A 15132-nucleotide genomic window follows, 5' to 3' on the forward strand; every position below is an offset into this window, starting at 1 on the left:
TCTCTTATCAAGTGACTCAATAGTTAAATACTATTTCCGTCTCATTTTGTTTGTCTGGTTCAATTAACAAAACTTGAACTTATTTTTAATTCAATTTTTTCATAATAGTGAGTTTAATATTAGTATATACAATTTATATATTTAAAAATTACATTAAAAATACTACTCCGTGTATATTAAACACAAAAAATCAAATTTAAAAATAATTAAAAATTACAAAAAAAAAATAAATAATGAAAAAGAGTTAGTTTGACCAATATGGTTGAAAAAATCGCCAGGCGCGGCAGGGATTAATATAGTTTTTTTTTTTTACAACTGGCATTGTTACATAGCACAACCTGTTGAAGCAAAGGGTCAATATCGCCAAGGTGCTTGGCAAATATTTTAATAGTTAATACTAAAATATTACTCCCTCCGTCCCATTTTATGTGTCTGGTTCGGTTAACGAAGGATGCTTGACTGAAGTAATTTTTAATTCAATTTTTCGTAATATTAAATTTAGTATTAAATTTAGTATTAATACACAAAATTTATATATTTAGAAACTACACTAAAAGTACTGTTAAACTCAAAAAATCAAATTTAAAAATAAATAAAAAATAATAGAGAAAATAAACAATGAAAGAAGAGTTGATTTGACCAATGAATAGTAAGTAGGACAGATAAAATGGGACAAAAGGGAGTAAATATTAACCTAAAAAACATCTAGAGTTTGAAAATTTTAGGGTTATTTCATTCAAAATGATGTTGTTTTTACTGAAATAACCCATTTAAAAAAAAAACAATAGCTAATCGGCCGGTGCCTAGAAGGCTTAGGCAGTCAACCCTTAGGCGGCCTAGTTGACCGCCTAGACCACCGATTATGGTGATACGCTAGGCAGCCGACCAGCATCTAGCGCCTAGGTGCCGATTAATCGTGCCTAAGCGGAATTTTTTTAATTTTATCAATAAATAGTAAACGTGACAGACAAAATGAGACACGGGAGTAGTATGCTATTCGAGAATAATCCACGCGTAATATCAAATCATTTTTCGATTTCTAAAGCTCTAAGTGTGTAGAGGGAAATTTACTAAGAAATTTAGCCACTTCTCAACAAGCTCATTTCTTCTTCTTCAAAGCATTTTTCTTGATATGATGATTATAGCTCTAAACGTTATGATTGTGAAATATTGAACTCAAATGGCTATCAAATTACGCCATTGGAACTTACAAGTATAACGTATATCTTCTATCAAATGAGTATTAATTCAAATTATCTCACATAATCCTAATAATGTGAATATTGTAATATCATAATTCCTTGTTTGATTCATGAAAATGTGAGATCCTAGACTCTCGATAAAAAATGAAAAATTTTTAATCTTTAAACTACGTAAAATTCCCATTAATATTACATTACTTCAAAACATTCATTGAACCAAACACCTTTCAGGTTAAAACACTATATTTGGTAATTTTACAAGAGAATATCATCAATACCCAAAGAGAGCATTTTTATGGATGTTCACAATGTTGTTAATATCGCTACGCGTTCCTCAAGTGCCTAGACACTAGCTCTTTTTTTTCAATTTAAAAGTTTTTTTAGAAAAAATACTTAACTCGATACTTATACACTATTTAATACTTTAATAGTTAGTACCAAAATATTAAATATTAACCTAAAAACATCTAGAATTATAAATTGTATAAAGAATTAAAGAATCAAAGCACAACACAAAGTTACAACTCAAAGCATTAATATTATAGTACCTGATTTCAAATTTTTTTAAGCACCGATTTGAACAATTTAAAATTATTTCACTAAAAACGGCGCCGGTTTGTGCGAAATAACCCATTTAAAAAAAACACAAAAAATAGCTTACCAACAACTAAACGCCCGCCTAGGCCGCTTAGTCTGCTGCTGAAATTCAAGGCGGCCGGTCACCGCCTAGCTCCTAAGCGCCGATTCTAGGCACGATTTTTGCATGTATTCATTTCTTATAATATTGCTGAAAAATAAATTTTCCAAGAGCTCCACAAAGATTCTTATCATACTCAATAATGTTGGATCACGTACATTTACACTGAGCCACTTCACAAATTCTGCAAGGGGGGATGAAGGTAACTATATAATAATGTGAATAATATGAGTTTGTAAACAAGAGATTAACTTTCATCTACACTCGTCTCTATAAGCTGGCAATCAGTTGAAAACAAGGAAAGATCAGAAAAAGAGAGCATTTTTAAGCCCCCTCAAAAAAAAAAAAAAAAAAAAAACCACATGAAATAAGAATGAGTGCTAATCATGTATATATATAAGTATATATATAATATGAGTCCTGCATGGAAGTTGAGAATGATGGTTATCAGTTATGCCCACAAAATCAAAATTTACGGAGAATGGAGTAATACAAGTTAGTACTTACTTTGATCTACCCTTGCTTCTCTCTCATCCAATCGACGAAATTGTCTAGGATCAACGGCCAAGCAAGCTCCGGATCGTAATTGCTAAAGTCGGGGAAGCTTATCTGTTCAAATCAAAGAATTCCCGTTATCTGAAGTCTGAACTGTCGCAAGGAAAAAGAAGCTAGGAATTTAGGGAATCACATTAGGCGATAATACATTATAAGGAAACAATACCTCGCTGCAAAATCTATAAAATCCCATCCATTGATCCATATTGATGACCTTGTAATCGCTCTGCGTCTGACATCAACCACCATTACCCAATATACATTTGTTAGTAACTTGCACGCGAATTATTATACCGATTGGGCATAGAATATCTCTATCTCGTAAAGATATTTAGTGTCCATCCAAAAATGAACATCCAGAATGACTAGTACAAACCTTAGCACTGTGGCTTGATTTAAAACACTTTCGTCTAAAATGCATATAAATGAAAACCCTTTCACAACGAGAATAACTTACTTTTAAATATTGAACCAGTGCTTCGACTTGAGGCCGAAATTGAGAGCCTAAAACAAGATCCAGCAGTACGCAGATACTTTCAATGTCTATGCTCTTTTGTTTCTCCTCTAGAAAGGGAACGGGAAGAACCAATTCGTCAATAAAGTGTCCAATTCATCACATATGATTAAGGGGAAACTCAAAATGAATTGAGAACAACAAAGGTAATTTGTATTATCTATAGAATCAAAGCATGTGTATAATTGTATGAAGAAACACCATACCGGTTAAGCAATACCGAAATGCATATGCATAGAAATCTACGAAGTTTGATGGCCTTCTGACCTTGAAGAGGGGTAAATGGAAACAAAAAATTAGGATGAAAGAATTACATTCCCCTTCACTGCATTGCATCAAATGAAAGTATAACATGGCTTAAAACAAGCAGAAACGAGACACATGGAACTTAGTATACCTCCTTCTCCAGTTCGGGAAGAGCTTTCTTCAACTTCTGGAATGTGTCAGCTCTCAGTGCTTTAAGTCCTTTTCGCCACTCCTCCTAATGTAAGAAAAACTGATACATCACTTTGGATAGAGAACGAGAAGGGAAAAAAAAAATAATAAAAGGAGACGACAATGACAAAGATAGTATCAAAATTGTAATTTCACAAGGACTACAGAACAGGCTGGAAGAAAACAATTGGGCAAATGATATGACAACAATGATAGCAGACAATAGCCTATTCCTGCTTACCAGGGTAAAGTATCCTTGTTTTTCCGATTGCAATTTCCTACAATCCAAGGCATTATTATTAAACTAAGAACATGTATAAACTGATGAAAGAAAATTTTATAGAGTGAAACATACCAAGCCAGCATTAATATGCGAACATCAGTATGTTCCACTTCCAAGTCCGAACAAAGAGCCTCAATTCCTTCAGGGCTATTCAAGATTTCGAGGATAACAATCGCACATCAAATGTTCATAACAAAAATAAAGCAAGTTAGTGAAATAACATAAATACACCATATTTAATGGAATAGTTAGCATTAGGTTGTTTTGTACTGAGACAGTGAATAGCTTAAACTCAAATGATTTTCAAATTTTTTAAAAATTCTTACTTTAAGCTGAACTTCCTTGGAGAATAAGCATGTATGCTATTGGTTTAAAAAGTGAAAGTTTGAACTCTAATTACCTCTATGACTCATGAGACAAGTTTATAGTACTGAATTAAGTGCTCGTTCAGTTAGATGTACAAAACAAAAAGGAAGTGTTGGAATACTTACTCAATTAAACCAGATGACTTATTCGCATAGGTATAAAAAACTTGATCGATTCGGTCTAACTCTTTACTTGCTGCTTTACCTGAAGCTGAATGCATATAATTCATGTGAGGGAGGTAAGCCTAATGAAGAGCGAATTTAACATCATCTACACAAACCATATTCTGGAGGATATGTCCAAATGTTTAACATTTTTTTATGCAAGCTAACAATATATTATATTTAAACCACAAACCAACAAGTTGAGACAAATGTTTTGATAATAGCAGATTATCTATTTTTCTAACACCAAAAACCCAGGTCATGCCACACTGCTTATTGAATTGTTCAAGCAAGGAACTGCAATTTATTCCATTTGTTTGTCAAAAAAACTCGGTAAACAATTAAACTTTTTAAAAGCATCAAACTCATAATTCAAGTACCAGACTAAACTTCTTTTCATTTGCTTTTACAAATCGTTCTTCAAAGACAATCAAAGCAGACTGCTTAGCCAGAAATTTCTAAATTACACTAAAAATTTAGCAATCAACAACTCCTAATCTAGTTGTTGGTAGAAATTCCTAATAAAAAATTCCTGATTGGCATTAATCATTCCTTTCTCTCTAATTGGAATTTCAGATCAATTCCTTTTCCGATTACAAGGCTGTCCCTTTTTCTATCCATCTAAAACCATAAACACAAATACACACCATAACTAGCTTGTATCCAAGAGCTTAGACGGAAAGAGTAAACTAAACAATTCCAATCACTAACAGAGATCACAACTTTCAGCTGAGTTAGTCAAAATTGGATGCAAAGATTCCAACTTTAGTAAAATGACATGAAATTCTGAAGCCGATACGAAGCATCAATCACCAAAACAGTTGAAGATCAAAGAGAAAGTAAAGAAAACCGAGAAAAAGCAGTCAACGGGTAAAGAGAGAGAGAGAGGGAAGAAGAGATTGAATACCGGAGCGGAAGAGATCCATGGTGGATGAAGTGGTTGAAGCGCTGGAGGCTTTCTTGGATGAAGCACGAGGCATCTGAGAGGAGAAAGAGATTGTGATAGTGAAGAAAGGAAGATGATCCTAACGAGAGAGATGATGAAACGACGTCGCTCCAGAGTTTCCACAGAGAGAAATGAAAGGTAGGGGCCTCGGGGGGGGGGGGCTGTTTCGTGTTTTTTTGTACTTTTTCTCCTGGACGGTGGGCCCACAGGGCTATCGGAGGACCAGAGGCGGCATACGGTGGTTGAGTTTCAGCAATCAGCAGAGGTTTGCGAATGTACAAATCCTCCCTCGAATGGGAACTTTTCACACGCAATTTGTATATACAAAACGAGAATGATAGGTGTACGACTGGGTGTGTAAGCCACTCAAATTATTCATCAAGAACTCATTTTCGTTTTGATAAATGTTTAAACTCAATTTAGTTACGGGTTAATACCTAATTTACTCTTGAATTATAATGATTTTTCTTGATATAATTCTAAATAACTTTTTGTATTTAATTAAGTCTCTAGTTTCAATTTTTTTTTTTTATCAAAGGATGAGGGGGTAACCCAAGGCAACAATACGAGAAAATTACAAATCAACCGTTACCCCACTAATGGGGATTCCAAGTGAAAATCTAGCCCCAATACGATCGTCTTCAAAAATACGTGCCAAACCTATAGGAGGCTCAGTCAGCTCAGTATAATCCCAGTGCCTCCGAATGGCTTCTTTCACAAGGGCATCAGTAACCTTGTTCTGTTCACGAAAAACATGACGGACGACAACCATTTGGGACGTAATGCAGCCAACAGAGTGCGACATCGTTGAATGACATTATTGTACCCAAGTGACGGCGGGTCTGTGGCCTTCAATAAGTCAATCGTTAATTGAGAATCACTTTCTAAAACAACTTGCTGATATCCCATTTGAGCCGCTAGTCGAAGAGCATGGTAAACCCCCCAGGCCTCAGCCTCTCCAATCGAACAAATACCAACCGTAGATACGAAGCCTCTTATACAGTCGCCATGGTGATCCCCAATAATGCCCCCACAACCAGCATTGTTATGCCCTGGAGAGACGCTACCATCCACGTTTAATTTGACCCATCCCAGATGCGATTTTGTCCAATGAATGTGCGAATCCGTCCACAGAGGCTGGTATCAGCACATGAATGTCCATGGTTAGCAAACGCGCTCTGAATTTCAGCCACCTGCGTCGCAATCCATCGTAGTTTCTGATCAATGGGCAAGCTCATTCCATTGAAAACTTTGTCATTTCGCCACTTCCAGAGCCATCAAAGGCGTATGATCCGGCCAGCCAATTGAGTCCCAATTGTTAGAATTAAAGATTAAATTGATAAAAATCACTTCAGTTGAGCGCTAATTAAGATAAAATCATTAGAGTCGAAGACTAACTTTTGTAAAATTACTATATTCAAGAACTGAATTGAGTATTAATAGAGATGAAATTACTAAGTTATCCTAACAAATGTCTCAATTGAGTAAAATCATCAAAATCAATGACCTAATTAAGCATAAAATGTTATTTATGATTAAATTGAAAAAACCACTATAATCAAGAACTAAATTGGGTATTAGTTTATTATTTTTTTTGGGTATTAATTCATTTAGTTACTGATGGGAAATATACCCCGGGGGATAGCTATACGGTTGGTCGGTGGCGTCTAGGGTCGGATACATTACCATCCGAAAGTCTCCCAGCTCAGGAGTGTCAAACCGACCGTATAATACTCCCGACCTAAAGTTTTTCCTCGATCTTTCCTCCACGACCCTGGGAAAGCCGTGGCAAGCTCTGTCCCAAGGTCGGTGATCGGATCAACCTCACTCCCTTCAGCACGATTCCTTATTTCTCGACCTGAGAACCCAACAGGAATCGTTGGCCATGTGTACGGCTTCTTAACCTCAGAGGTAGCGCCCGGGCATGATCTCCACGTGCCTAGCATGCCGAGAGCCGGAACTTGTTCCCACCTACCCTATAAATACCCGCATTTAATGAAGCAATGGGATCTCTTTTGGCTGTTTTCAGAGGAGACTAAAGTGCTCGGAACCTCTAGCTAGTTGCTGGCCTGAGTTCCGACCTAAGAGAATACAACTTCCATACTTTTGTTCACCTACCATAGCGATTCGTAAGTGCTCCGCATTTACTCCATCAGTTACTATCAAACTCAACTTTTGGTGAAAATTTTTACATAGAAATTTTAGTGAATCATTTGGTATCGTATGATAATGTTAGGAGTATTTTTAAATTAAATTTTAAGTTGTATTTTTTTTCTTTATTGAATTTGTATGCAGTATATTTTGATAAAAAAAACATATATTAAATTTTATGTTATATTTGCACTTATATAATATTTTCTTTTAAATAGGTCCAAGTTGAACTATTAGACATGACTTAATATTTTTTACGGATTAGCCGTGCTCATGGGAGACTGGGAGTAAAGCCATATATATGTGGGAATGTTCGAGTGAGAGCATTTGCACACCCCATGTAAAAGTAAAAATTTATCTCATACAATCATTTGAGTTGATCAATGGTCAGAAACAATACGATAACATTTTCGTAATTATGATGGTTCATTTAGAAACACTTGATAGTTCATTCGCAAATAACTAATAGTTCACACATGTGAATGCACTATTATTATAGATTCTGAGTATACTATTAGTTATCTGCATATACATTATTAAGCATTTTTCAAATGCAACGAAAGTGTCAATATGTTTCTCTTTAATTTTTAACTCTTGATCAACCTAGATAGATGTATAAGATTAATATGTTATTTTAAATGTGCAATATATGTTGTAATATTACACACACACGCTAATTTAGTTTGGATAATTATATTCAGTTATTTATCATATTTATAGAATATTACTTCTCTTTCTAATATAGGAATAGTATATTTCTAAAAATAATTGAAATATTACAACAAACTTTTATCATACTATAAGTATTATCTAAATTATAAATTGAACTTTTTTAGTATAATATGATTTTTAAATTTATTTTAAAAATTTTATACTATTACAATTTCAATATAACTATAATTTTAACATTAAATATTAATATTGAACACTTATTTTCACGCATAGCGCATGAAAAGACTAGTAATAGGGATACGAGTCAAATAGGTAATCAAACTACACGCAAACTGTAATTGGGTCACCGAACTAAAAAAAATAAATGCCTCCAATTGGATCCTTGAATAACTTAAAATTATGCAATTAAACATAAAATTACATGTTTACCCGATATTTGCTAACGTAGCGGTTATTTTTATTAACAAAAATATTTTTTAAAATTTATTTTAATAATTTTAGATCAAATTAAAAAAAAATACACACACACACAATTTTTTTATTTTTATTTTATAAAACACCCTCTCTCCCGAAATTTCGTCTCTGGCCTGAGATGGGCAAGTTCTTAGTCTCTGACGGCCGGAAACAAAGGGTCCGGGGAAGCCGGGTCCATGTTTACAATTTTAGAAATCTATGTTCACAATTTTAGAAATATATATTCATAATTTTAGTATTCTATAATCACAATTACAAAATTCTATATTCACAATTACAAAACTCTATATTCACAATTTCATAAGTCTATATTCACAATTTCATAATCCTATATTCAACAGTATAACACAATTTTTGAATCTATATAACAAAATTGTTAATATAGAGTTCAAAAATTGTGAATATTGAGTAAGGTAATTTTGTATATTAAAATCTAAAATTGTGAATATAGAGTTCTAAAATTGTGAACATGGACCCGAGTTCAATAGCATAATTTGTTGGGGAGGGGAGGGGAGGGGGGGGGGGGGTTTAGTTTAATTTTATTTAAATTTAAGTTATTAAAACAATTTTAAAAAATTATTATTTAAAATAACCATCACATTACCAAATATTAGGTTTTTTCAAAAAAAAAAAAAAAGAGTAAGCATGTCATTTTAGGTTCAATTGTATGATTTTGAGTTATTCAAAGATCCAATTGCAGTTTTATTTTCTTTTTTAGTTAGATGACTCAATTGCGTTTTCGTGTGTAGTTCAATCTCATATTTAACCCTTATACTATTTGGCTGTAAATATTTATTATGAGATAATTTCATTTTTAGTCATAGATTTATAAGTGGCAATCCACTTTAAGTCCTTTTTTTTTATCAGAACATCAACTTTTGGTCCTAGTATTATTGTAGAATGACCATTTTTGGTCCTTTATCAACAAAACAGTTTAAATATTGTTAAATACAATGACACTTCGGACTTCAATTATGAATATTTTCAAAAAAATAAACATAAAAAATATAGCGATTCAACATACTTTGTATAAAAAAGATTGAAACGTCTATGTAATTAACGATATTTCAACGATTGTGTTTATGTAGGACTAAAAATTATCATGACACAATAATACTATGACCAAATGAAGACGTTTTAATAAAAAAAAGTCTAAAAATAAATTTTCACCTATAAATTTAAGACTAAGAATGGAATTACCTCTATTTATTATTGGAGCTTTTACGGTGCTAATTTGGTATGGGGTTGGGTTAAAAATAAAAATTCTGTCGGCAATATACAAAATCGACACAGTAGAATTTTTTCATTTATTATTATAATCTTTTCTGATAATCAATACATCATTTTTATGGGACATCTGTAGCTGAGTTGATTGGGCAATTGGCTTGATAATCATGAAATTTCAAGTTTGATTTCTCATAAGAGTTGCATATTAACTTTCTTCTTGGCTAGGCCTGAAAATTTGTCCATAAATCAAAATACATTTTTATTGTAAATTTTCTTAAAAATTAATGATGTCTTAACATCTCTTTAAAAAGTCAACTATCATGTAGTGTGATAACACATTTATTATCTTATTTTTCTCCCAAACTTCACCGTGAAACCAGTTAAACTGCCAATGCAGGCACCTTTATTATCTTTTCAAATGAGTGGTCGCAGGGTCGAACTTGGGTGGTAGGGACATTGATTCTTTGGACTGAAAAAGATTGAGAAATTATAGAAATACATATACTACCTTGTAAAGAATTATGATTGTTTCAAAAAAAATCTCTTTAAAAAATGAGTATTATATTATTTGTAACAAAACTTTGTAGAAAATATGATGTAACATATATACTCCAACATACATACTTTTATTTTTTTTATTAATATTTAATAAATTCATCAACCTCATTATAAAATCAAAATATATAATTGTTGTGATTATATAGCCCGAGTCAAATTATATTGTTATATCATAGACCAATGTACTTGTAAACCCCATCGTCAATTATTATAGCATGGACCAACATCAACAATGCAAAATTGACCCTGGTCAAAAGCGCAAATTATGCCGTGGACCCAGGTCCACCTTGCAAGGTGGAAGGTGGACCTGAGTCCAAAATGACGCCGTTTCAATATATATATATATTTAAAAAAAAAGTTATTAAACATATAGCTCTGAAATGTGTGAATGTAGAGGTTTCAAATTGTGAATATGGAGTATAGAATTTGTGAATGTAGAGTTATGAATGTGTGAATCTGTAGTAGAGTTAACAGAGTTCTAGCAGTCTTGAAATGTGTGAATGTGGAGGGTTCAAATTGTGAATATGGAGTATAGAATTTGTGAATGTAGAAAAAAAAAAGAATTTGTGAATGTAGAGTTATGAATGTGTGAATCTGTAGTAGAGTTAACAGAATTCTAACAACCTGTAGCCCTGTAATGTGTGAATGTGGAGTTCCCAAGTTGTGAATATGGAGTATAGGACCTGTGAATATAGAGTTTTGAATGTGTGAATGCAGAGTTTTGAATGTGTGAATGCATAATAGCGGTAATATAGTTACTAAACATATAGCCCTATAATGTGTGAATGTGGAGTTTTCAAATTGTGAATGTGGAGTTTAGGACCTGTGAATGTAGAGTTTGTGTTCTGCTGCGATGAGGAGCCGCCATTAAATTTTTATTTTTTTTTTAATAAAAAAAATTTGTGAAACGACGTCGTATTGGACCCAGGTCCACCTAGGTCCACGGCATAACTACTGGGTCAAAAGTGACATTCAACTTATGTTTAACTTCTTTTTTTTTTTTTTTTTTTTGTTTTGTCCTCCAGCTCCCACACCGGGGAAATTAGCCTTTCACTCTCCTAGTTGTGACGTTAGTGCCATAAGCCTGGCAGCCTGCATGCAGCAAGTCCTCCAATCTAGCCGGTGGAGACTCTCAAACTTTGGCTTGCCCCACATTAGCAAGAAAATATGCACACTTGTTCCCTTCTTTCAAAATATGAGACACATATCTCACCATAACCTTGTTCAGCCTCTGAGTTGACACTCACCATTCACTGGGGAAAGACCCTATTCCCTCACCACTTTTGAGGCATTCCCTAAACTCCCAAAGTTCCATCGAAAATTTGTCAAACATCTGTAATTCTAATCGAGAAACTCACCTCCATCTACCAAGGTGAACATGTTATATTAAATGACACACACACACACATATATATTTTGATATACTTTTACTTTTTAATATGAATATTATACATGTACCTAAAGTCACTAGTGTAAGTTCATTAACTAACAACTACGAGTATAAAAAGTCACTACTATAGATTATTAGGTTCATAAAGTTATTACTATTGCAAGTTTATCACACAATTATTGAAATGATATATTAAAAATAGGGTTAATAATAATTGGGTTCCGTCGACTAATGGGTTTTACCCTGCTTGTGATACTCTTGTGTGTAATGATCAAATGAGAGTTGTGAGTGAACGTCTCATGCTGGAGACGGAGTAGGCTGTGTTGGTTCTTTTCCATCAGCCTGGGGTCCCCCATCCCTTTTGTATTCTCCAAAAAAAATATTACTTGAATAGTCCATGGTTACATTTTTCGTTTGTAAACCATAAAAACTAGGGGTAGTCTTATACTTTCCCCTCTTACCAAACTCGCTTTTGATTCCAAATGGTTAACATTAAGGATGACTACGATTTGGTTAGAATCTTCTCGTGTAGTGTAAAATGAAAAAATTAATTGTTGAATTTGGACTTTTTCTTTAAAAAAAAAAATAGAATCTACGAAAAAACAAAAAAAAAACAAAACGGTTCGAATTGAAACTGAGACCTTCCTAGAAGGTTCCATTTCTGGTGTATAGTTTTTTTGAAACCGGGAACTAACAGTTCAGAATCGGAACCGAACTACATTCACCCCTAGGTTAACAAGGCGAGGTAATGGATGCCAAATGAAATGCAATGGTCAAAGTAGTTCCAACAGTACCGAAAGGTACTTGGCTTCCATTCTTTGGGCTCACAAAGATAATGGAAGACAACACTAAAAATGAGGGATATGATCGAGTTGGTGAGATATTGAAGGTAGATGAGGGGCACATACACCCAATTCAAAACCTTAGCTTATGTCGAGTTTCTCACTAGCACATTGGCTAGCTCCTAACAGGATCAGGAGGTTTAAATAGCCATGCATACAACTGAACTGCCACATTCTAGCTAGGAAACATTTAAGAGACTTATTCAAAGCCTACAAACTAGCTAAGAGATGGCAGGTCATACAATATAATATGTTATTCCTTCTTAAGCTCATTGTCCTTGAGTTTTCGATAGAATGATAGATACATGCAGGAGGTTCATCATAGAAACGACAACCATTATCACATGAGAAGAGAGCTTTGTTGGCAACGCATTATGCTCTCTCCAAATATGTCTAACAGTAATATCTCAATATTTACTGATAATGTGGCTACACTATTCGACATCGTGCCTAAGCCTCGTAGAATTTTCATTCATATATATAGGGATGATTCACGTGGGAAGAGTTTCACAAGTGAAAGATGGGGTGAGATATAAGCCGTTGTTCTATTTCAAGGACTTTTTTTAAAAAAAAATAAAGTGGTTCCTGAGAATTGGATGCATTCTCCTCCTACCATTGTTGAACTGATGCATAAAGGTTCAAAATTATACACTAAAAGTTTCAAACTGACGCATTTAAGTGTTGTACTGACGCACCTTAAATGTCAAATTGATGCACCTTAAATGTCAAATTGATGCACCTTAAGTGTCAAACTAACGCACCTTAAGTGTTGAATTGGCGCACATTTTAAGTGTTAAAATAGCGCACCTTTAAGTATAGAACTTATACACCTTAAGTGTAGAACTAAGTCAACTAACACACCTTAAGTATCAAATTGATGCACCTTAAGTGTTAACTGATGCACCTTAAGCTACAAACTTACGCACCTTAAGCTACAAACTTACGCAGCTTAAGATATAAACTTACACACCTTAAGTTTTGAACTTACGCACCTTAAGTTTTAAAAATATATACCTTAAGCTTTACAATTACGCACCGTAAGCTTTCAACAATACACAAAATTACCATAAATGTCACTGTATTTTTTTTTATTTATCTTCATTCTGACTGTTGATTTTGGCAAGATCAATGGCTATGATTAATCTGCATTTTTCACCTGGGAGAAGTTTCACACCTGATCCCTTGTCTAGATATAATATGCCTTCCAATGATTCAGTCTACGTAAGGGTCCAAAATGAAGATATTTTTAAAAAAATGTGGTGTCATTATGATAATTTGGTGTAAGTTAATTGTTTTTGTCTTACAGTGCACATTATTGTCTCTTTTTTTTTTTTTGAATATATAATAAGACTTAATTCATTGAACCAGAAATAAGACAATCGACAAGATAATGAGGAGGGCTATCAAACCACTCCCCGCAACCTGACTCAGAAACGGCTTCGTGAGCAACAATGTGGGCAGCACAATTCGTAGATCACTTAACAAAGTGGAAGTGTACACCATCAATCGTGAAATTGTTGTCTCTTCTAGAGCACACAGTTTCTCCATTTGAGTAGTGTACATTGTTCTGTCTTCCAGTGTTCATTGTTGCCTTCTAGTGCATAATTTTTAAGATCGTAGGTGTCAGATTTTTTTTTGAAAGAGTAGTTGATCTTGAATGAATCACTAATTACTAATTTGAGTTGAATCTTGTATCGTTTATTTATGATTTGTGATCGCTTATGATTTGTGTTGAAGATCATGTATTGAACTTAGTCTTTTTAAAAATTGCTTCACATCTTTGTGTCTTCCAGTGCATATTGGTATGCCTTGCAGTGCACATTGTTGTACCTTCGAGTGCGCATTTTCGAATATCATAGGTGACGATTTTTTTTAAAGAGTAGTTGATTTCTTGAATGAATCAATGATTGTGATTTATCTGCATTTTTCACTTGCAAGCTCCTTTGCAACAAAACATTCAAAGTGAGCCAACTGAAGAGTCGGCAAAAAAACCAACCGATGTTTGGCAATTATTACTTAGTAGTGTGTTTGAACTTTGGATTGCTATTTTGTTATATAATGTTTGGACTTTGGATTTGGACTATGTGAATATGTATTGTTTGGTAGTGTGTTTGAAAAATTAGGAATGTTAAAAATTGGGAATTTTTAAACAAATCAAACTGTTCCAAACTGAACCGAACTATAATGTTAAATCGAATGATATCATTATTTTTAATACCGAAATATCAATATCGAAACTAAAATTTAAAAAAAAAATTGAACTGAATTCCGAAACGTCCACCCCTACTAACTTATGTAAAACATCTTATATCTAGTTTATTACGTAAACCTCAAAAATATATTACAAGAACTATCATATTCTACCATCTAATTAATTTTAAAGTGTATATATATATATATATATATATATATATATATATATATATATATATATATATATATATAACCTGACTCCCATTATAACAAGCTTCCAAGTTCGAATGAGGAGCACCATCAATTTGTTATCCTATTTTAATTAGAATTGTGATAATAAAATTAATTATATGTGTTTAGGAATTAGGATTAAATCTATTATGTTTCTAATTAGGATTTGGATGGTATATATATATATATATATATATATATATATATATATATATATATATATATATATATA

The 15132-nt window shown here is 33.2% G+C and overlaps 1 protein-coding gene across 2 annotated transcripts; it reads right to left on the bottom strand.

Moving 5' to 3' along the window:
• Window positions 1-1720: 1720 nt before the first annotated feature.
• LOC115996184 (DCN1-like protein 4) lies at window positions 1721-5308 on the bottom strand. 2 transcript variants are annotated; one of them, XM_031235327.1, is made up of 10 exons: window positions 5124-5308; window positions 4178-4262; window positions 3759-3833; window positions 3645-3681; window positions 3366-3449; window positions 3175-3235; window positions 2912-3018; window positions 2621-2686; window positions 2407-2508; window positions 1721-2083 (listed from the first exon to the last, which is right to left on the bottom strand). In XM_031235327.1, the coding sequence occupies exons 1-9, from the start codon at window positions 5194-5196 to the stop codon at window positions 2413-2415; spliced, it is 684 nt and encodes a 227-aa protein (XP_031091187.1). In that variant the 5' UTR covers window positions 5197-5308; the 3' UTR covers window positions 1721-2083; window positions 2407-2412. The 2 variants fall into 2 exon arrangements, with proteins under 2 accessions (XP_031091187.1, XP_031091186.1); XM_031235326.1 differs by having other exon boundaries at window positions 1721-2319.
• Between the last annotated feature and the right edge of the window lie 9824 nt (window positions 5309-15132).

Source organism: Ipomoea triloba, chromosome 11 (assembly GCF_003576645.1).
Source record: "Ipomoea triloba cultivar NCNSP0323 chromosome 11, ASM357664v1".
Taxonomy (NCBI): Eukaryota; Viridiplantae; Streptophyta; class Magnoliopsida; order Solanales; family Convolvulaceae; genus Ipomoea; species Ipomoea triloba.